Below are 22,098 nucleotides of genomic sequence, written 5' to 3'. Positions count from 1 at the left end.
AAAATATCGCGATGGGGAACGAGTCTGCTGTCACGCCGCTAAAGAGTCCGTGTTACAGTACAGCGACGGCTCCTCAATACTTCAGTTCCGCTAGATTTATTTTAACTATTGCCTCTTCACAGAAAACCCAGCTATATTAATTGAAAAAATACAATATTCAACGTGAATTTATTTTTGGAAATTATAATAAATGTATTGTACATGTAAAGAAAATATTTTTAATGGTGGTACATCCTCAGTTAAACTCCGACCTTTACTTCCTGTAAGCAGAGCACAGCGGCGGAAGTGCAAAGCTGCTGTGTAATTGTGCCGTTTAGCTGTTTTTCTGTGAGGAGCAGTTTATTCAGTTTAAATATGCCGGATTATTTAGGAGAAGACCAAAGGAAGACAAAGGAGGAGGAAAAGGATGACTCACCTATCAGAGGTATATCGAAAAACCAAACTATTCTTTTAAAAAACATTTAACGTTAAATGTTCTTTGCTGAACAGAAGAGTCGTTATTAGCTGCCGAGCTAACGTTAGCTTAGCTCGGTAAAACTAAATTCTCTTATTTTCTACAAGCCAATAAAACTCGTCATTCATTAAATGTAACAAATAATCAAGTTGTTTGTTGTGATAACACTTTACATGAAAGTAGCACCCATGTATGAGATGAATATGTATCAATGGGTAACGTTAGCTAGCGGCCCGCTGACTGAATGCAAACTCATTGACGTGTTTTCATCTTCAACACAGCTCTGGATGAAGGAGACATCGCTCTGCTGAAAACTTATGTAAGTATGTTCTTAGAAAAATTGTGCATCAATTGATTTGTCTTTGAAAACTGTGAAATTGAATTTGCATGATTATTAATTTCACGCTGCTTTAATTTAAGGGTCAAAGTACCTACTCCAGACAGATCAAACAGGTAGAAGATGACATCCAGCAGCTGCTCAAGAAGATCAACGAGCTGACAGGTAGGTGATGTACAAATAAAACCTCATGCTTTTGGTATTACCATGTCTTAGATTTCCTCAGCACATAGCTGGCTGCAGATGTTATGACTGAGTGCTGGTTGTGTGTTGTGGCTCTGATAGGCATCAAGGAGTCAGACACAGGCCTGGCCCCACCAGCTCTATGGGATCTGGCAGCTGACAAACAGACTCTGCAGAGTGAACAGCCGCTGCAGGTGGCAAGGTAAAGTAAGCTGGGTGATAGTGACAGAATGAAATATTGCACTATTTTTGACTAATTACTAATAAGTTAGCAATGTTTTAGTCGAGCTTTAGAGCTCTCTGTACAAGCTTCAAGGTGATAGAGCTTCTGAGAAAAAATAAGCAATTTTCAATGTGGATGTGTGTATTTAAGCAGTTAATTGATTACTCTTAACAGATGCACAAAGATCATCAATGCAGACTCCGAGGATCCCAAATACATCATCAATGTCAAACAATTTGCCAAGTTTGTGGTGGACCTGAGCGATCAGGTGGCCCCGACTGACATTGAGGAGGGCATGAGAGTCGGGTGAGGCAGAATTACTATTTAAATGTGTTGAATAGTATTTAAAAGCAATTTTCTGATAAATATCTGTTTTTAAAACTCTGCTTACATCCTTTCTGTTCCAGCGTGGACAGAAACAAGTATCAGATCCACATTCCTCTGCCCCCGAAAATTGACCCAACTGTCACCATGATGCAGGTATGAAGACACCAGGAGACTTTGTTATAAACACAAAACAATCTCTGAGCTAATTATATATTTTGTAATAAAATAAAATTGGTAAATAGGGAATTTAGATTATAGGACTTTTACTACAAATACATGAAAAATTGCAACATTGACACTGTCATTTCCAAAATGAGATTTCTCAGCTCGAGGAATGACTCTTTGTTGTCATGTTGTAGGTGGAGGAGAAGCCTGATGTGACCTACAGTGATGTAGGTGGATGTAAGGAGCAGATTGAAAAGCTGAGAGAAGTGGTGGAGACCCCCCTGCTCCATGTGAGTGCTCACAAATGTTCTGGATCCATTTTTCTAGTCACAGAAGCTCCTCAGACTCAGTTGAAATGTTCATTCAGCCATCAGACTCCTCCTCTTGAGCATAATGATGCTTTTCTCTGATTTCTCTCACCAGCCCGAGAGGTTTGTCAATCTGGGTATCGAGCCTCCAAAAGGCGTGCTGCTGTTCGGGCCTCCCGGCACAGGAAAGACTCTGTGTGCCCGTGCTGTGGCCAACCGGACAGACGCCTGCTTCATCAGAGTCATCGGCTCTGAGCTGGTGCAGAAGTACGTGGGAGAGGTGAGTGCGCGGAAGAGAGAAGTGGTTTTAAACTGAGAGAGTGCTGATAAATTTCAACACTGACTTTCCCTTCCTGTTTGTGTCTCCAGGGAGCCAGGATGGTGCGTGAGCTGTTCGAGATGGCCAGGACTAAGAAGGCTTGTCTCATCTTCTTTGATGAAATCGACGCCATCGGAGGTAAGGCTCGCCTCACGCTCCCGCTCTGTTATATGTCAGTTTCATTTACAATACATTTTCATGTAAAATACTTTAAATCATGTTCACATAAGGGCGACATCCAGAGAACTGAGATATTTGTTGAGATCATTGGTGATTTTAATCTGATAGAACAGAACCAGATTGATCATTTAAAATACAATTCCACTTTCTATTTACCCACAACAGCCAGATTTTTATCTTTTTTTTTTTTTTTATAATTCAGCCAGTATTTGTGCACCATTTCCTCTTTTGTGTACAGTTTTTGTCTTCTGTACTATCCTGAAATACTGAATGTTACTTCTAAAATGCAGTGTAATGACACTAAGCAGAATTGTGGGAAATCCTCATATAACACCTCCCATTAGGCCAGATGTTTAGACAACTGAATCAGCTTTGTGATTCCTGCCCTCAACTTTGTTTTTGAACCTACTAGGTGCTCGTTTCGACGACGGCGCCGGTGGAGACAACGAGGTCCAGAGAACCATGCTGGAGCTCATCAACCAGCTGGATGGCTTCGACCCTCGCGGCAACATCAAAGTGCTGATGGCCACCAACAGACCAGACACACTGGACCCGGCCCTGATGAGACCCGGACGTCTGGACAGGAAGATCGAGTTCAGCCTGCCTGACCTGGAGGTGAGCACTTTGTCATGCAGATTACTCACTATGTCCAATATAACACTATAGAATGTTTGTGCTCATCTCTGCTTGCATGTACGTGTTCTTTTCCTCACCCCGTGTTTGTTTTGTGTTTCAGGGACGCACACACATCTTCAAGATCCATGCCCGCTCTATGAGCGTGGAGAGAGACATTCGCTTTGAGCTGCTGGCTCGTCTCTGCCCCAACAGCACCGGTAAGACTGACACAACAGCATCCAGTATCTGTTTCGTGTCACATGTCCTCTTAAGTCTTTGTGTTTGACCTCTCCCACATCTGCCGCCTCATCTGTTTACTTCTTAAAATAGTCTCTTTATCTCTGCAGCTCTGTTTTACATGAGTTTACCTCGCATCCCGTCCTAAAACGATCATTCTAGGCTCACAGGAACATTTTTTTGAAGTTTGTGATTCTTCCTCAGTTGCTGCTGATGTGTTAATTGATTCCCAGTTAGGCTGCACAAGAGTTTAAATTTGCCTTCAATGCTTTGTTCACGGCTGTAGTACTTATGTGTGGCCATAGGGATGCAGTGTAACAACACTCTGTCACTGTCCAAATTAAAAACCAGGCATCTCCAAATTTGGTGATTTTTGCCATTTTCCCTTATTTCCCTACAAGTGTTCCCTTATTGGTTGAGAAAGTTACCATACTCACTAAATTAAACAAACCATTTTATAACCTGTTGGATCAGCTGAAAAAAAAATCTGGATGTCATGTGTTTCCTGCCAGGCGCTGAGATCCGCAGCGTGTGCACAGAGGCCGGCATGTTCGCCATCAGAGCTCGCAGGAAGATCGCCACAGAGAAAGACTTCCTGGAGGCCGTCAACAAGGTCATCAAGTCCTACGCCAAGTTCAGTGCCACCCCCAGATACATGACCTACAACTAAAGAGTGCGTGTGCGTGCGCGTGTGAGAGTGTGTGTTTCCTCTTTTGGCTTTTTACTTTCAGAAGAAGGAGAGTCAAAAAAAAATACTGTCCTTTTTTTGTTGTCACCTGTACACTTAAAAATAAAGTTTATTCCAAACCGGAGTCTCAATCCATGTTTGAATATTGTAAAATAACCACATGGAAAAGTTTTTAAAGGCATCCCGTGTTATTCAGTAACAGCACAACTAAAGCTTTTCAAAAAATAAGAAAACACCCAGCATACTAACATGACAGTTCGTACAATAATGCATCAGTGTCGCACTCAAGACAGCAATGCAAACGTAGCCACTATAGTAACAACATATATGACACTTCAGGTTGACCAGTGATGGTGCTTCTGCAGGTTTAAATACATAATTCCACAGAAATACAGCTGAAAATATAACACTCATCCATCAGTACACAACGTCTCAGTAACTAGAAACAATAAAAGGACATAATCTCAGTAACCAGCATGATATAAGAGAGGCAGTTTCTAACAAGTTTCCACTGCAAACTGGACTCTTCCAGAAATCATTTAACATGATTATTTGGAGAAGAGCAGCAGCAGCAGTTCACTTTAAAACTTGCCTCTCCCAGCAAAACAGTGAGAACACTTAAAGAACTACAAAAATACATTAAAAGTGCAACTCTAAAACAATCCCCTCCCAGCATGTACTGCCAGAGAGGATCCACAGTTAGAATAAGGCTGTAGGAATGTCAGCTGGAAATTCAATCCTGAATTTCTGATTGGATAAAACCCTCCTGTCTCTCTGCTTTGGGCACTTAAAATTTAAACAAACTCTCCAGCCTCTGGAGTGCTTCATGAGAGGGAAGAACATCCAGCACAGCTATAAGCACCCCTCTATTCAATATGAATGATTGCTCAGTTCATCTCCGCCGTGCTGTGCCGGTGGATCACGCATGGAGACGGGATCGCAGCTCCTCCGGGGCCGGTGCGGTGTCTCCAAGACCTGCTGTGCCGGTCGGGACACGTGAGCTGTCGTTCCCCTGTCGGCTGGGTTCATTGGTTTTGGCATCTGGTGGGCTGGGAGTGTTGGCAGTGCAGCATGGCGTCATGGACGGTGGGGAACATCATCTCTGTGGTCATGAACCCCGAGAAGAACTGTAAGGTGTCCAGCTCAGACAGAAGACCTCCTGGTAGATCAAAGCAGAGATACAAGATCAGACAGAACAGAAACACACTGAGCTCATTTTACTCCAATATTCCAATGAAGTACATTCCTATTCACAGATAGTAAAATATATGAGATTCATAGAATGAATACATTAACAGATCAGTTCATAAGGAAATTACATGCAACTGAGGCTTCTTAGGCACTTATACAGTCCAATACAGCTTTAAATCCTACATCTACATTAAGTTTATAATGTTTGGTTTTGTTTTTAAGAGGTGTTGAGTCAACTTTATGGTCATTTTAGAGACAGTCGTTTGTGCTGCTGTTGTGTAATACTGAGAGATGTTTCTACTATTTTGTAAATGAGATAAACAAAATTACTTCTCTTGAACAGTTTGAACAAAAACTGAACATTCACAACCTTCATAAAAGGTATTAATCTCAAATTCCTGAATAACCAATATATCATCAAGCTGTAAACAAATTTGAGTTTGTGCAGGCAGAAATGAAGTAAACATGACAGAAGCTAAATGTTTCCACATTAGCAGTTTAATCGAGGTGTAATCCAGGCATCTTAAAGGATAAACCTGCTCTTATAGTCCACAAACACACCCTAGTTTATTTTAAGGCAATCCTGCATACACTATAGCAAGTTGCACTAAACTGCAGCTGTAAATATTTGGGACCGGTTTGTAAATTCTTCAGTTGGAACCAGGAAGTTTGGAGCTGATCGCCACAGGCCGGGGTAGAGAAGTTGGAAAGTACTGAGAGACTTAATGAAAACACAACGAGTCATCATGATTACTTACTGCTGCAGCCGGCAATGACCACTCGAACATCCACAGCTGCGTACTCCTTAATGACCTGCAGAGACAAACACTGACTTACTGACTGTGGTAAAATCACATGAAGGTCTACAACGTAACTTTTCCTACAAACAATCCTAAACTGACACTGTAGCAGCACAGGGATGAAACGTTGAGAACATTAACCTCCTCTGAACATGTACCAGTCATTCTGATGAAGTTAATATTGAAAAAAAAAAAGAAAGAACCTGTTTGATGGCTTTGGCTCCGACAGAGTCGATGAAGGTGGCGGGCGTCCAGTCCAGGATGATGGAGTGAACGGGGCTGAGAGGTTCAAAGAAGACGACCTCCTCTGAGTCCGACTCGCTGTGTCTGTCCTCCAGCTGGCCGTTCCTCTGCTCCTCCGCCGTGTGGTTATAGGACAAAACCTCATGAGTCACACCCTGCTTCTTGTCCTGAAACCAATCAAATGTGGGGAACTTAACGAGCCACACATTACTTCAGCTTAAAAGACAATGTGGTTATTTTTGTGTATTTCTTCATACTACCATTGGGGGGCGCCACCATCAGAAAGTTTCAAATTCAACACATAAGGGCTTTAAATAGATGTAAGCTTTATATTTAGCAAACATCCACAGAGTTAAAATGATTTTTTTCACGTCACAAACACTTAACATGAGGAATCATGGGTTTGAGTCTTGTGAACACTCATCTCAATCAGTTGCACAATTTAGTCTGAGTAACATCAACCTCCTCAATGGAGTCTCTCTCTCCCGCCAGGATTTACACAATCCTCTACACAACTGACGCACGAATGCAAACGTGCAGCATGTTGCATGTTTACACTGTCAACAAAGCTGACAGTGCAAATGTGCAACAAGCAGTCGGGGGGGGTGAACACAGTGAGAATGGGTCACACGGGATGACAGTGCACTCACATCAACACGTATCTTCAGTGGAGACTTCTGACTGCCGTTGGCCTTCTCCCTCTGTTTTCTCCGGGCTTTGCGGGTGGCCTGTAAGTGTTCTGGGTTTACACCCGTCTGTAAAGAAGTGGACACGTCAGGGGGAAGCTCCTTAAATATAGCTAAAAAACACAAGAGCTAAGCTTCCTTTCTTCCTCACTTATAGACTTCCAAATTTGAATTTGGAATGAAGTTTAACTATTCATAGCATTATTTTTAGAAGTATTCTCACTTTACTTTTAGTGCCTAAAACCTTTGGGTTTTGGAAGTCTGCACATACTGTTGAGTTTTTGCATGTTACTCTGACTCCTTTTACAGTGTGTTACATCATGTTACACCTATACAAAGGTTAAAATTCACATCTTTAACAGTCATAAATATAAAGACATTTCTTCTTTACCTTTCTATAAACCTGAAACAGAATCAGCATCACACCTTTTGTAATTGCTGCTACATGTGATCAGATTTTTCTGTTGACACTGATAACAGAATGATTGATGATTGTGTAAAGCTTTGTGTGCGTGGGAAATAGCTCATTCATAAATCAAGAACAACGAACAATGTGCTCGATGTCAGACTTTTTTTTTTCCAATTGATGATGCATAAAAGTTTCAACATCTATTTACATTTGTAATCAAAGAGCACAAAAAACTACAACTCTTTTGTCGTAATAATCTCCTTCTACATGTATGTATTTTACCGTCTGTATAGGACCTTATCAGCATACAAATAAAGTTTTAAGTCACTGTATTCACATGCTTAAACACACACACACACACAGACACACACACACAGACACAGTGGCCAGGATTACCTTCTCTTTGAGGGCGTTCACATAAAGGTCACTGTTAGCAAAGTAGATTGAAGAGTTGGAGTGGAAAATCTTAATCCCCTCACATTCAGCCGCCTGGGAACAAAACAAATCACAGACATGCAGCGTTCAGGCCAACAGCTCTTGCTGGGAAATATATACCCTGAAGTGTTTTCTCTCCTCTCAGACTCACCTCTTCATACTCATCCACATCACAGTACAGCCCCGTGCCGGGAACGTAGCCCAGGACGGCACTTTTAGGACTGCGAGACAGAGAGAAAGGTCAGAAGCAAAGTCTTCACATTACAACTTAATCAAATACTTTTTTTTTTTTTTTACAAGAAATTCTGCTGTTAGCAGGTGGGAGAGGTCTGGTAAATAATGATGTGATAGTAATAAAAATAAACACACACTCAGGCTGAAAACCAACCTCTGTGTTCTGTAGATGACTGTTAGTATGGCGAATGTGACGGCCACCAGGAGGCCGTAATCCAGCCCCAACAGCACAGACGCTATGAAGGCTACCAGCCAGATGGCCTGAGGGAGAAAAGGGAAGGAACAGAAACACTTTGATATGGATGATAACAGCTGACGGAGAACACAAACAGCTACATCCTCTTTTTCCCCATCTGACAGGGAAAATCATACACACACTCATAATATCACAGGCATGTGACAGAAGCTCCCGATCATCTCTCTGTCATCATTTGCTTTCAGTAATAACAGCTTCAAAAAACACATTTTAAATCATGTTATGTTTAAATGTACATGGGACGCAATCCAGGATAAAACATGTTGGGTCTAAATGGAGCGACAGGGAACAGAACAATGATTAGATTAAATGTACCATCAGATTCCTTCTGATGTTTGTTTTACGTCACAAGAAAATTGTTTCACACACACAAGAGCTCAAGTACAACACAATAGAGGCAGACAGAGATTTGAGAAGTAGCCTATGAAACACAGATAGTTAAATTTTCCTGTTTGTGATATATAAGTAGAGGTCCTCACCAGTCTGAATTTTTTATATACTATTTTTTCCAATCTTGGAGAGGACCAGAGTTGCATCAAAGTTACATCATCTGTCAGTGGGCCTTATACAAGAAGCACTGCTCCAAACAGATTGAGTAGCACATTATTAGTCATTTTAGAGAATTTGTGGCATTCACCCTTTTTCTCATAGTTGGAATTTTCTCTCTGGTCTCTTGACCTCTCATACCAGTCATGAACAGACTTTCTCAGGGTGAAATCATAATGACTTCATGTGTTCTACATGTCAGCATTACTTGTAAACAGCTGGCCCAGGATCTTTTTGCAGGTCTCTGTCCAGTAACTTGTGTTGCAGCTGACAGTGTAACATCACCTACTGTAAGCTTTAATATTCTCTCACATCTTGAGCACCTCTCATCACGCACCGCTTTGCTTCAGAAAGATGATTTTTTAGCATCTAACTTAATGTCAAAGCGTTCACTCTTTATTTCTGTCGCAGCACAGCGCTGCTGACATGGCCTTGGCAGCTGGATTGATTTGTATTCACCACATGTAAAATGCTTCTGTTTCCTTATTAGGCTCTGAAATTCAATGCGACTCACTGACTCGTCTGATGGTATCAGATTGTTGTTTAAAACAGTCAAAAAGTCAAAAAAAAAATGTGGATCCAAGACAGATTGGTCAGATTACATCATCAGGTTCTCAGAGGGTTTTTTTTAAATGTTGTGTTTGATATGACAGACTGACCAGTTCAATCTTGCTGGTCCTCCACAGAGTAGGCATGTCTCTGAACTGTTTAAACATCCCCAGCAGGTTGACCATGATGATAGCTGCCAGCGCAGTCTGAGAAACAGAAGAGAAGAAAAACACTGCATGGTAACAGAGCAGAACAATACAAAAAGTGAACTGAAAACAATACTCTGGTGATCACTCAGCCTCATTGGGTGAAACATGATGCATTAGCTGATGTAGTGAACTGAACTGTGTATCAGTGGAGCTGTCTGGCACTGTTTGTTCCACAGACAGAGGAGATAATAAATTTGTCGTTGCTGCTTTGCCTGTGACGCCGAGCTGCCGGACAGGAAGCTGGGAGCTCTGCGTCATCAGTGTCACCCACCTGAGGGAGCGGCTGGAAGACAAAACCGATGGCCACCACCACCAGCAGCACCACCAGAGACGCCAGCAGCCCTGCAATCTGAATACACACACAGCGATAACTCTGTCAACATTATCTTTCATTATCTTTATGATTTTACAACACCAATTTAATAAAGTGAGTGGCTGTAGCGCGAGTATGTGTGTGTGTGTGTGTGTGTGTGTGTATATTACCTGTGTTTTCCCTCCAGTGCTCTCTTGCACCAGGCTCCTCGACATGGAGCAGGTGATGGCGAAGGTTTGGAAGAAAGAGCTGATGAAGTTACACAGACCGAGGGCGATCAGCTCCTGAAAGCAGAACAACACACAGGTTTGGTCTCGAAAGCTTCAAATCAGTTTGGTGGAATAAAAATGTGAATCTGCGCTTGAAGGAAGTGAAAAAAATGTCTTAAGATGTCTTAAAATGTCTTAAAGGAAGCCCAAACATCTACAGTACAGGCAGAACTCAGAGTAAACCCCAGTCAGGTCAATCGTGCCGACCAGTCGACGAGGTCACGGCGACAGAATTTGACTTCTCGTTTCCAGCCGGTCCAGCGTGTCAGACATCAACATGTGATTTTCCATACCTCATCAGATACAGTGACATACAGTCTGTGATATTTGCTGTTTCATATCACATAACCCTGCTTTCAAATCCGTGTTTGACCTGTGTTTACACGCTCTAGTTTGCTTTTCATCGGACAGCCTGAACCAAAACAAACCAAATACCAAGATACAGCAAGGTCAATTATGTCCACTGTCGCTCAGATCAAACAAAACACACTCAGTACAGTTTACATGCACTTAAGCAACCGGGATACTCAGAGAAACCAGGTGACGTTGGTAACCAGAGAATTCATTTACATGCACAGTAGTTACCTGGTTACACGTGCAGTAGGTTGGTCCACAGATTTCTCCTGCATCCCTGACCTTATTTGAAAAGCATTACTTACTTATCTTGACTGTATTAATGATAAAAGACGCTGCTGGTGTGTCTGTGTCAGAGCAGACTGACGCCACAGTGAGAGGACAGAATGATAAAGCACAGGTTTTTTTCCCTCGTAGCACAAACGTATCTGAATTTAAATAGTCAAAATGTTCGGCAGCGGACTTATTTAGACTTCTAGGTGCTACTTTCAGTTCAGTTTCAGCTTCCTGTTGAGGCCTCGTTTATCGAAGCATGCATAGAACAGGTTCTACAGTAAATGTGTGTGTGGGAAGTGCCTGTACAAACAAATACAGTGATTAACTAGTGTGTGCACCACAACTTCATGCAATAAACAATGGTACATGTCCCCTGTTCTACATCCATCTGCTCAGTCACATACAAGCTCATTTACATACATTAGTTAAAATGATGTTGTGCCTGTTGTTACCCTATAAATGTTTATAATCTATCCATGACTACTACACGGTTGACAGTGGAGATGGTTTATGTGTGTAGTTTAGAATCAGTTTTTCATGATTACACCTGTGTACATCAGATTTAATGTGTAGAAATAAGCATGTGTTGATAAATGAGTCCCCAGGATTAATCTAGCAGAGGAAATCAGGTTTCTCTAATCCTCTACCCCGATTACAGAAAATGAGTTCCTTGTTTATATGAAATCATCCTACTGGAAAATCTAATTGTAATCTGGTTATTTGAGCGCATGTAAACACAACCGATTGTCAGGTAAACCAGCTCAACCGATGGCAACGTGCTCAGTTTTTCAGATATCCAGACTCACCTGGTTGCCGTCCACACTGTAGTTGTGCTTCAGGGCAAAAGTCTTGGCCAGAGAGATGCCCATTGAGAATCCTACAATCGCTATAGTGAAGGAGTCTGTGACCAGATTGGGTAATAAAGAGAACTGTGGCGCAGAAGGAGGGAGAAGCCTGAGAACACATAAAAAAAAAACATATGTATCAACCTGGTGTGTCGATATTTTTCAGCTCTGACATGTATTTGTATATGCTTCCCATTTGTAAAACCCATTTCATGATTGAAATACATCTCTCTATATCCCATGATACTCCAGATATCCCAGTAACAAAATGACAATGTGACAGCCTACCCTGTTGGTATGTTCCCAACCACATCCACCTTGTAGTTGTCTGATAACGAAAGGCCGAACGACACGCCCGTCGACACGATGACCACGATAATCTCTCCAGGAATGGGAATGGGCAGTTTCTTCTTGAAGCGCTCGTTGAGGTCTTTGATTACGTACAGGAAGACGAGACACACCAGGCCAAGGATGAGAGTGGTGATGTTGGTGCTGGTGATGTCACTGAGTACCGCCTTGACGCTCTGAGACGAGAGAGGCCGGAAAATGTGACTGTGAGTGGTACACTTTAGTGATCTCTTTTTTACGTTTACCAAACATACAAAATCAGAACTAGAACTCTATACTGAACTACCAAAAAAAAAAAAGTATTAAAACTCACATAAATGGCAGAGAGAGGCCCACTGAAACGCTGTGTTTTCACCCCCAGCAGGTATTTTAGCTGAGAGACGACGACATGTACAGCTGCTGCTGTGGTGAAGCCTCGCACCAGGGGCTCTGTGAGGTAGATCGCCACAAAGCCAAACCTGAGAAGACCTAGTACAATCTAAAAGAAAAGGAATAAGCAAGATATGAGAAAAGAAGTAAGGGGATAGGAACAAACTACATTACTATGTTTCAAACAAAAACATGAAATCTAGGTGTGGATACATCATCAGAGATTATAGTCTTGCTGCTTTGGGTAAACAGTGATTTCTGAGCGTGAGAAACCAGAACAAGCCCTGAGGATGTGAGCGAGCTGTATCACTTTACTGTGATGATCTTCTCTGTGGGAGTTTGGACCAAATCAACAGCTATGTCCAGCTAAGATGGCTGAGTGTGTGGAGGCTGACCTGGATGATTCCCACCATGGTTGTGAGCATCACGGCCACCTGGACCCTCCTGGCGTCACGAGCCTCCACATCCAGGATAGCAGACATGTTGGAGCCGTTGGCAGGGAGCATGAAAAACATCGAGTCTGGAGCCTCCCTAACCGCAACACCCCCAATCATCAGACTTATTACTGCAAAGGTGCCTGCAAATCAAACACACATAAACTGTTTGTTTAACTTCATCTGTCAAACACTGTGGCTGAATCATGCGTGTACTTCCCCTTTCTACACTCGGTGCTTTACACACAGGGGCGTCGTACCGAGGAGAATTGTGAAACTTAGTAACCAGGGCTCCAATATGGGGAGGGCCCTCAAAAACGCCTGGAATTTAAAGTTTGTTTTTATCTGCAGTTGTGAAATTGTATGTTAATAGCATTCCACTCTTGCAATAGGGTAGACAGAAATAGTTCATCACTAAATGTGGCACTTGTGCTGATGCTGAGAACTCCAGATGAACTTTGAAGCAATTATGTTATTTTCAAAAAAAAGTAAATTCAGACAGGCACAAAGGAAAAGAAAGAAAACAATTAGGGGGAAAACAGCTGTTGACAAAAAAAACATGAACACAGCTAGCTAGCAGTGTTTCATAGTGGTTTAATATTAGTATGTAACGCAGCTAGCTAGCAGTGTTTCATTGTGGTTTAATATTAGTATGTAACGCAGCTAGCTAGCAGTGTTTCATAGTGGTTTAATATTGGTATGTAACGCAGCTAGCTAGCAGTGTTTCATTGTGGTTTAATATTAGTATGTAACACAGCTAGCTAGCAGTGTTTCATAGTGGTTTAATATTGGTATGTAATGCAGCTAGCTAGCAGTGTTTCATTGTGGTTTAATATTAGTATGTAACGCAGCTTGCTAGCAGTGTTTCATTGTGGTTTAATATTAGTATGTAACGCAGCTTGCTAGCAGTGTTTCATTGTGGTTTAATATTAGTATGTAACGCAGCTTGCTAGCAGTGTTTCATTGTGGTTTAATATTAGTATGTAACGCAGCTAGCTAGCAGTGTTTCATTGTGGTTTAATATTAGTATGTAATGCAGCTAGCTAGCAGTGTTTCATAGTGGTTTAATATTAGTATGTAATGCAGCTTGCTAGCAGTGTTTCATTGTGGTTTAATATTAGTATGTAATGCAGCTAGCTAGCAGTGTTTCATTGTGGTTTAATATTAGTATGTAACACAGCTTGCTAGCAGTGTTTCATAGTGGTTTAATATTAGTATGTAACATGGCTAGCTAGCAGAGTAAATATAGGGGATACCTTTTTGTATAATTTTGGATTGTGCCTTTTAATCTATAAAGCTTTATCATGATACTTGTATATTGTAACAGACAGGGCTAATACTTGTTGGAAACTAGTTGACTTTAATTCTGCAAATGGAACATGATTCCAGTGGAGTCTTATTCAGTTGTCTTTAATATGAAATACAGTCAGACAGTGATCCTCAGTGTAGAACCCAGAGTAAGATGGCTTTCCACATCTGTCTTATGCTCAGAGTAAAAATTAAGACCTAAAAAATGTGATGGAAATAATAATTCACACACTACTTAAAGTTTGTTGAGAGAAGAGGTATATGCTGAGATTGTGCAGACTTTCTTAAATGCATCACTTCCTGCAGCTATGTTCTGCTACAGCTACATGTGTTAACTTGTTTCAGTTTATTTGCACAGGTGTGACACTGGATGAACAGGCCCCAGATTTTTATCCTACACCACTGGCTGTACAGTACTCTGTGTGTGTGTGTGTGTGTGTGTGTGTGTTTGTGACTACACCCTATCATGCCATATCAAGTATCCCTTCGAGGCCAATCTTGAACAGCAGCCCAGTTATTCCCTCTCGCTCTCTGCCAGAAGTTAACGGATCATCATCTCCATGGTAACGTACTATCAGGCTACATGTTGGTTAAAGGGACTCCTTCTTGTTGTTCACATTAAAATCAGCTCTTTTGTTTGAAAAGGTTGAGCAGTTTTGGTTTACCATACCCATCTTTCAGATGGACTCAAAGGTTGCAGCTGACAAATGAGATTATTTAGAGCCCTTTATAGGAAAGGAAACAGCCGGATGGGTGAGATGGAAAAGGGAAGGGGGGTCATTTCAGTTTCACAGTCCTGCTGCTCAGGTCGAGAGCACATCAAAACATCTCATAAGCTGGATCAGTGTGTAACGGTGGCTGGCAGTTTGAGGTCATCATAGCATTCTTGGCACTGACCATGGAGAGCAACCTGGCTGTGTGAAAAGGACACCGACTCACTTAAAGACCACCGTGGATTTACAACGGGATAAACATTAACAAAGTTAATAATGAGGATGGGATAAAGACACTGCAAGAGTCAATTTCCTGGAAATATTGTGCTGAAGATTGATGGACACTGTTATGAAAAGATGGAGCCGTACTGACGTCATCGCTAGTTCTATCATGTGAGAGAGAGAGCACAAAAACATAAGAGCAAAGAGCGAGAACAATCTGAGCTGTAACCATGGAACCTATGAAGGCAAACTGACACTCAATCACACAAGTCTGACCGGTGCTCTTTGGGAAGCTGAGACATCTTAAAATCTAACACAATGAATGCAAGGAATATTCAGATATAAATAAAAGCCCTCTTATAAACCTAGTACACCTTGTTATAAAAGGACAGCTAGATTTCAGCCTGTAGGATATACAGTGTGGGTAGATCAAGCTTGGCTTTGCCTTGAAACATTATTCAAGATGTCTAATTAATCAGTCGCCCACACATACACACACACACACACACACAGTCTCTTATCAGTGTTAGCCTTCGCTACAGAAAAATGCAGCAGAGCAACACCAAAACCAAACACCACCATCCTTCATCAAACACCATTATGTCTGAATCATGGAGGAACTTCACCTTGGCCTCACTGATTCCCAACTGGACATATCATGCACATAAGTGTGTGTGTGTGTGTGTGTGTGTGCGTGTGAATGTGCAAACCATAAAAGTGAAAAGGCCAATCTTGCCCAATCTTGAACAGCAGCCCAGTTACTCCCTCTCTCTCTCTCTCTCTCTCTCTCTGCCAGAAGTTAAGGGATCATCATTTCTACAGTAACTTGTTATCAGGCGAATTTTTAGCAAAGGGAAGCTGACTTTTCCTGTTGTTTACTTCACATCAGTTCTTTTGTTTAAAAAAAGGTTGAGCAGATTCGGTTTATCGTGCCCATTAGACTCAAAGGTCACAGCTGAGATATGAGATGACTTGGAGCTCGTTCAAGGAAAGAAACTATCCGGAGGGGTGAGATGGAGGGGGGGTGGGGTGGGTGGTCAAGGAAGCGTCACAATAATGCCGCTCACGTCAGCTGAGGGCACAGTTATCACATCTCACACACACACGTTTCCTTCACGTGCCGTCTAAAATACTACATCTTTCATCTGATTATCTCACTTATGAGTCATGAGAAAGTTAATTGAGATGAAAGCGAGAGCTCTCTGTGTGTGTGTGTGTGTGTGTGTGTGTGTGTGTGTGTGAGAGAGAGAGAGTGACAGAGACAGTTGGCAGTTTGAACTCAACGCAGCGTGCTTGGCACTGACTGTGGTGAGTATCCTAGCTGTGTGAAAAGGTCACTGCTGACTTAAAGAAAAACAGTCATTCTTTACGGTATTCATCCATTAATTACCAACAAACTGTGTGATTAGGGAACCACAAAGAATCCTTATCCTAAAGGTATTATGCCAAAGATTGTTCAATGTTTACATACTGGATTTGCTGTTAGAAAGGGGAAAAAATGTGACAAATGTTGGGCAAGTGCTAAATCTGATCATCCTAAAAATCTATGATCAGATTTAATTGTGCAGAATTTTTACACGACCCAAAAATAAAGCCTCTACAAGAAGCTTTAAGTTTATTCCTCACCTATGGATATGTGTCTGGATGTGCCAAAGAAGGTGTAGAGCAGGACGGGGTAGAACGAGGAGTACAGACCATAAACCGGAGGCACTGCGGCCAGCATAGCATAGGCTAGACCTGTGGGTCAGAAGAGAGGGAGAGGTGCAAATAAACCAAAACAGTCCGAGAAGCCAAGCCATTGCATCAGAGCTACAGAGATACCAAAACAAAGACAGTGTGAAGTCGAAAAGCAGCCCCTCAGGAGTGGGCAGCTGGCCATTCACACCATTTATGTCACTCCAGATGACTAGCTTAGCTCGTGGCTACTGTGTAACACAGCGGTGCCGCTGCTGGGACGGCGGGACGCTGACCTTGAGGGAGCTGCACAACTCCTGTGCTGAGACCTGAGACCACATCTGAGAACAGGTACTGCTTGACCGGATAGGCTGGCAGCCATGTAAGGATAGGCAGGAAGCTCAGTACCGCCGCCTTTGCCGAACACCTACGAAACGAGAGAAGAGGATTGTCAGTTTGTCATTTTAAAATATATGATTCATTCAGACTGTCCGTTCCCCCCCTGGCCACAATAGAGACCCCTTTGATATGACACACCTGACTCCTTATCATCTGTACACTCATAGAGATAGCACATCTTTATGAGTAAGCACTGACGAGACGGACAGTATTTCATTATTCTCCTCACATCCTTCCTAAAACAATCAGCATGACTGAGAGGGGAGGTAAGGAGAAATCAAACTATAAAACGGATTAATCACGTCGATGTCAGACGATGCTGGGACAACACGCAGGTTGTTTTTACTTTTATTATTTGACTCAATGAATGAAGAGAGAAGTTTTAAGAGATCAACTGAAGGCTAAAACAAAAACTTAACATTTATGGAGCCTAAAAACAGGTAGGGAGCATTTCTATATTATGTGAAAATAGTCCTCATGTATTATAACATTTTCACATCATGCACAGGGAGATATTAACTCATTTTTGTTTGTATGTATATTAGGAGGGGGGGGTGCCAAATGGAAAAAAACAGGACACACACACACATCAAATAAAAAGTAGAGACCGTCTGCTCTTTAACCTCATCAGTCATTGTTTGGTTTCACATATGAACACAGAGCCGACACTGTCAACAGTGTTCCGCTGTTCAAATACCCATAAAAGCCAGACGACAGGTGATCTCATCTTATGAAAATGTATTAGGTTGAATGTTAAAAATAGATTTATTCTAAGCAGCTTTCCATTCTGAGACCTTCATTGCTTATAGAGATGTGAATATTGATGTTAATTAACTCCTCACCGATGAATGAGCCACAAGAGGCAACAAGGAGAGGAGAGAGGAGAGGAAGTGCTGAATTTATGGAACTATTTTTTTGCTAGAGCTGAAACGATTGGTCGATTAGATCATTAGCCAACTGACAGAAAATTACAGGACGACAATTTTGATAATGATTAGTCCTTAACGTCATCTGACAGTCAATATATATTATATATATATTCAATATCTCTGGGTTTTAGACTGCTGGTCAGTCAGTCAGAAGTCACTCTTGGCATTTAAAAAGAAAACATTTCAGACATTTTACGGACTAAACAGTGATTTTTTTTTTTAAATGTTTATTGCAGCCCAAGTGGATACTTGACTATACCTGGATTATACTGCACAAACCTGTTCAGAACTGTTTCACTCGACCATGTATGCATCAGGGCTGCATCTACTAATTTGTATCTTTGTTGCTTAATTTGTCCTTTCTTTTATTAATCCTTTAAAATGTCAGAAAGTAGTCACGACTGTCCAGGACTATATTCCCTGAAGCCAAGCTGACATCTTCAAATGTCTTGTTTTATCCAAATAACACTCCAAACCCCCAAAGATAAACAATGATCTCAAACAGAGTCAAATCTGCACATTACATTATCAAAATTGTTTCATCTCAGCTCTAGTGCGCATGTTTTTATTCATCTACACCACTTATCTCCCAGACGCCTGCAGCTTTGCTGTCTTTTAGATCCAATGATATGATCTCCATAGAAACAGATATACTTAATTGTAATATTTCCTTTGTGTGGAGCTATCTAAACAGATTCAATGATTTGATCAAGAGCTTTTCAGCAGGGCAAACCCACATGTACATTTCTCACTCTAGACTCACCGGAACCGCTGCGCCAGCCTCTGTCGGAGGGTGGTGGAGTTCTCTTTGCGGTGGAGAAGCTGAGATTGGATGAAGGCTTCATCGTAGACCGGACGCTCTATCTTGTACATCAGCTGTGTGTCTGCGTCCTCCTGCGCTGCAGCTTCTTCTTGCCTCATAACAGAGGCAGGAAGGCTAGACATGTTGAGTAAAACGTCTCTCTCTCCGGTATCGATTATCTTTCTCTCTGTCTCCTCTGTGTCATTCTTCAGTCCGATACGTCTTCATTCCTTTAAACGGCTCCGACTTTAATCTGTCCGCACTTCCTCTTTCTGCTCGGAGGATGAAAGAAGAAAAGATAGATATTATTCTGCCTGGTTTGCCTTTTTGGTCTACTGCTCTCCTGTAGTAACGAGTGGGAGTGATGATAACCGACAGGCATGCCTGTTTGTGCATTTTTGTGCTGATAAGAGGGACTTCAGTTGGATTTGCGTGCCTGCTACCTTTGAGTAAATGTTTTGTTTTTGCCATATATTTGGTCTTTGGCCAGTTTCTGCAACTACATATGTTCAATTAAATGTAATCTCTCGCTAGGAAAAGTATGCTGTAAAAGATTACGTTGTGAAAAGGTTTGTTTGTACGGCGGGTTACACAGCAGAGGACACAGGGCTTTTGTTACTTGAGAACATTTCTCTCATAAGTCCTGCAAACGCATGCCTTACTATTTATCAAATATCAAAAACAAATACATATATGCAAATCACTCATTCTTTATTGCAGGAATTTTAACTGTCATGTGCATTGCTTAATTAACCCACTACAGATGGCAGCTTCATTATATTTTGCAGAGACCAAGGAACCCACCACAGCTCCTAAATTGGATTATTATTAGTGGTAACTTAATTAAAAAAAAATTTTAAGAAGTCACGTGTGACCTAAGGCCACAGGATTATGTAATAATGCAGCATCCAGTTAATGTTGTCTTTCACTGGTGCTAATCTCCATACAAATTTGCAAGTAATCAAATGACCAAAAGGTAACTGACACCTTTGACCTCTAAAGGCTCCTGGGTGTGTTGTATGTGTTATTAAATTATCTCTTTCTGATTTTAAAATTATATCTTTTTAATATAGATCCCTAGTGTAAATTTATATTGACTGATATTAATATCAACTGTTGCCAGAGCAGATATGTCTGACTCAGACGCATTTCACCAGGAATACTGTGATGTTTTTAGTTTTGTGCAATTTTTTTTTTTTTTTTTTTTTTTTTTTTGTTGCTTCACAGTGTAACTCAGACTGGACTCATCTCTTTTCTTCCCAGTTCAGTCTCCTCTCTGACGCACAGACAGTTGAGAGGTTCCCGTTTCCTCTCTTTTTCGTTAGCTAGCTAACACGATATTGATAAAGGATGAACAATGACTTAAATGTGGGAGAAATATGATTTTAACAGTGATGTCCAGGTCGGGTTACAGCAGGTACTAGCCACTATCAGAGTGAGTCGACCTCGCTGTGACAGGAGAAGGTTTTTCCTGCCTCTCTTACTCTTGAGGATTTACGCTAAGCCGAAGATGCTATTAAAGACAGACTCTTACCTTCCTGTCGGGATGCTGCCGGCTGAAGGACAGCGAGAAGTTATAAATATGACCTCTTCAGTTGAAGTTTAACAAGGAGCACGTCCTCCGCCGACAGTAGACAGGACACACCAGAGCTGCTCTGTGTGGAAAGATGAATTACTCTGTAGTCAAATTCTTTTCCATCTTCCGGTTTTCAAAGATGGGCGTTGATCCTCACGCATGCGCACTCCTCATGCAACCGGGGTATTTTTGTAGTCCTAACGTACACTCCTCTGAATTTATGGTTTTATGTTTTTTTATCAGCTATCAGCTAGAATAATACACTGACACTTCTGAGTCTTTTAGGGACATATCAATCCATAAATCAAGAACCATTTGATTCGTACGCTGTGGCGCTGCCCTGCAGTCAAGTCCTTCAGGACAGAAGTGTTTTATTCCATTTCAGTAATAATCAATATAAACCTCTCTGCTTGTCCTGCTGTTTGCTTGCTATGAGTATGAGTATAGGGCTGCACAGCTGAGGCAAAAAAGACCGGAAAATATTTGGCCTATTCTTTTGGGTGTTAAAAAAAATGATTTTGTTAAATTGAAAGATTCATAAGTCAAAATGTTTCTCAATAGAAACATGGTTATTAGAATTTTTTTTAATCTTCTTGGTATGGAACGAATAGCTGATATGATGAGACATACTAAATACAATTCTGCAATGACTTGGGATCAAGTTTGGAAATGTGTTTCAGTGTTTGCAGTAAATACAGACTAGAATATATATATGTATATATATATATATATATATATATATATATATATATATATATATATATATATAGATAGATAGATATGTGTGTGTGTGTGTGTGTGTGTACATATATACTTGTTTTTCTTTTGTTTTTTGTTGGGGTTTTTTTTTTGGGGGGGGGGGGGGGGTTTGTTTGTTTGTTTGTTTGTTTGTTTTTTGTTTAATTAAAATCTTGGTCCTGTTCCAAAAACTCAGTCCTGAGCAGATATAATTTCCTACAAGAAGACATCACAGGACTTTAGAATAAGATTTTACTTGGATGAATGCACGTGATGATACTTTTCTTCAGGTAGTTCACATGTTTGAAGATGCTTGGTCAAGGCAGAATGGATACTGACAATCATTCTCCTCGTCCATCACCACTAATTATTACAGAGACGATGAAGAGCAGCTATATTAATAATAATAATTATTATTATAATGCACTATTATAATACACAATAATACACACTGCACTTTTCATTCTTAGCGAAACTCAAAGAGCTACAGAACACATAACATAAAGAAAATAATAATTATAATGATAAGAATTAAGATGAAAAAACATTCCTGAATATTAATTAATTAATATTAATTTATGCTACATATGGCAGTGCTTTTCAAAGTGGGGTCCTTGAGGGGGTTTCAGGGGGTCTCCAGCAAAAAACAGGAATAATTTATTTTCACTATAATTCCATCCATAAGTAACACAATAACAGAATGTATGACTGTCTTGGTCATTGGTTTCATACACTTTCTGTGATAAAATGGTCTAATTTGTGTCAGTTTAGGGACCCTTGAGGTGAAAAAGTTTGAGAAGCACTGACATTTGGTATGCTTGATGTACAGATCCACGAAAAGGTTTGGCTGGATCACCTAAAAACAGAGAACCTGTGTGTGTAGGTCTATGATGAGAGCAGGGTCTGATTACGTTTCTACACTCAGATTAAAGGTC

At 41.1% G+C, this 22,098-nt stretch overlaps 2 protein-coding genes across 2 annotated transcripts; one reads left to right on the top strand and one right to left on the bottom strand.

Moving 5' to 3' along the window:
- The first annotated feature begins 265 nt into the window (after positions 1 to 265).
- Positions 266 to 4,160, top strand: psmc2 (proteasome 26S subunit, ATPase 2). The gene is made up of 12 exons (XM_067581675.1): positions 266 to 424; positions 736 to 773; positions 875 to 956; positions 1,077 to 1,176; positions 1,372 to 1,503; positions 1,605 to 1,677; positions 1,884 to 1,979; positions 2,113 to 2,277; positions 2,367 to 2,454; positions 2,909 to 3,111; positions 3,233 to 3,329; positions 3,861 to 4,160. Exons 1-12 carry the CDS (start codon positions 355 to 357, stop codon positions 4,016 to 4,018), a joined length of 1,302 nt encoding a protein of 433 aa, XP_067437776.1. The 5' UTR covers positions 266 to 354; the 3' UTR covers positions 4,019 to 4,160.
- Positions 4,128 to 20,541, bottom strand: slc26a5 (solute carrier family 26 member 5). The gene is made up of 18 exons (XM_067581672.1): positions 20,384 to 20,541; positions 18,811 to 19,121; positions 17,016 to 17,146; positions 16,672 to 16,782; positions 12,764 to 12,945; positions 12,313 to 12,477; positions 11,940 to 12,175; positions 11,613 to 11,760; positions 10,078 to 10,191; positions 9,866 to 9,943; positions 9,496 to 9,591; positions 8,189 to 8,295; positions 7,952 to 8,021; positions 7,762 to 7,854; positions 6,921 to 7,025; positions 6,231 to 6,437; positions 5,986 to 6,040; positions 4,128 to 5,195 (listed from the first exon to the last, which is right to left on the bottom strand). The coding sequence occupies exons 2-18, from the start codon at positions 18,990 to 18,992 to the stop codon at positions 5,062 to 5,064; spliced, it is 2,214 nt and encodes a 737-aa protein (XP_067437773.1). The 5' UTR covers positions 18,993 to 19,121; positions 20,384 to 20,541; the 3' UTR covers positions 4,128 to 5,061.
- Positions 20,542 to 22,098: the final 1,557 nt, after the last annotated feature.

Source organism: Thunnus thynnus, chromosome 23 (genome assembly GCF_963924715.1).
Source record: "Thunnus thynnus chromosome 23, fThuThy2.1, whole genome shotgun sequence".
In the NCBI taxonomy this organism is placed as follows: Eukaryota; Metazoa; Chordata; class Actinopteri; order Scombriformes; family Scombridae; genus Thunnus; species Thunnus thynnus.
The sequence above is the reverse complement of the archived record's forward strand: the minus strand, read 5'-3'. Positions and strand labels throughout refer to the sequence as shown.

Excerpts from the sequence above, each read along its gene's own strand:
- psmc2 (XM_067581675.1), top strand. The coding sequence starts at position 355 with ATGCCGGATTATTTAGGAGAAGACCAAAGGAAGACAAAGGAGGAGGAA. Across the intron at positions 774-874 it reads TCGCTCTGCTGAAAACTTAT|GGTCAAAGTACCTACTCCAG; the intron begins GTAAGTATGTTC and ends CTTTAATTTAAG. Across the intron at positions 1,177-1,371 it reads CAGCCGCTGCAGGTGGCAAG|ATGCACAAAGATCATCAATG; the intron begins GTAAAGTAAGCT and ends TACTCTTAACAG.
- slc26a5 (XM_067581672.1), bottom strand. The coding sequence starts at position 18,992 with ATGTCTAGCCTTCCTGCCTCTGTTATGAGGCAAGAAGAAGCTGCAGCG. Across the intron at positions 7,026-7,761 it reads TGAACGCCCTCAAAGAGAAG|ACGGGTGTAAACCCAGAACA; the intron begins GTAATCCTGGCC and ends ACTTCTTTACAG. Across the intron at positions 6,438-6,920 it reads CACTGAAGATACGTGTTGAT|GACAAGAAGCAGGGTGTGAC; the intron begins GTGAGTGCACTG and ends GATTGGTTTCAG.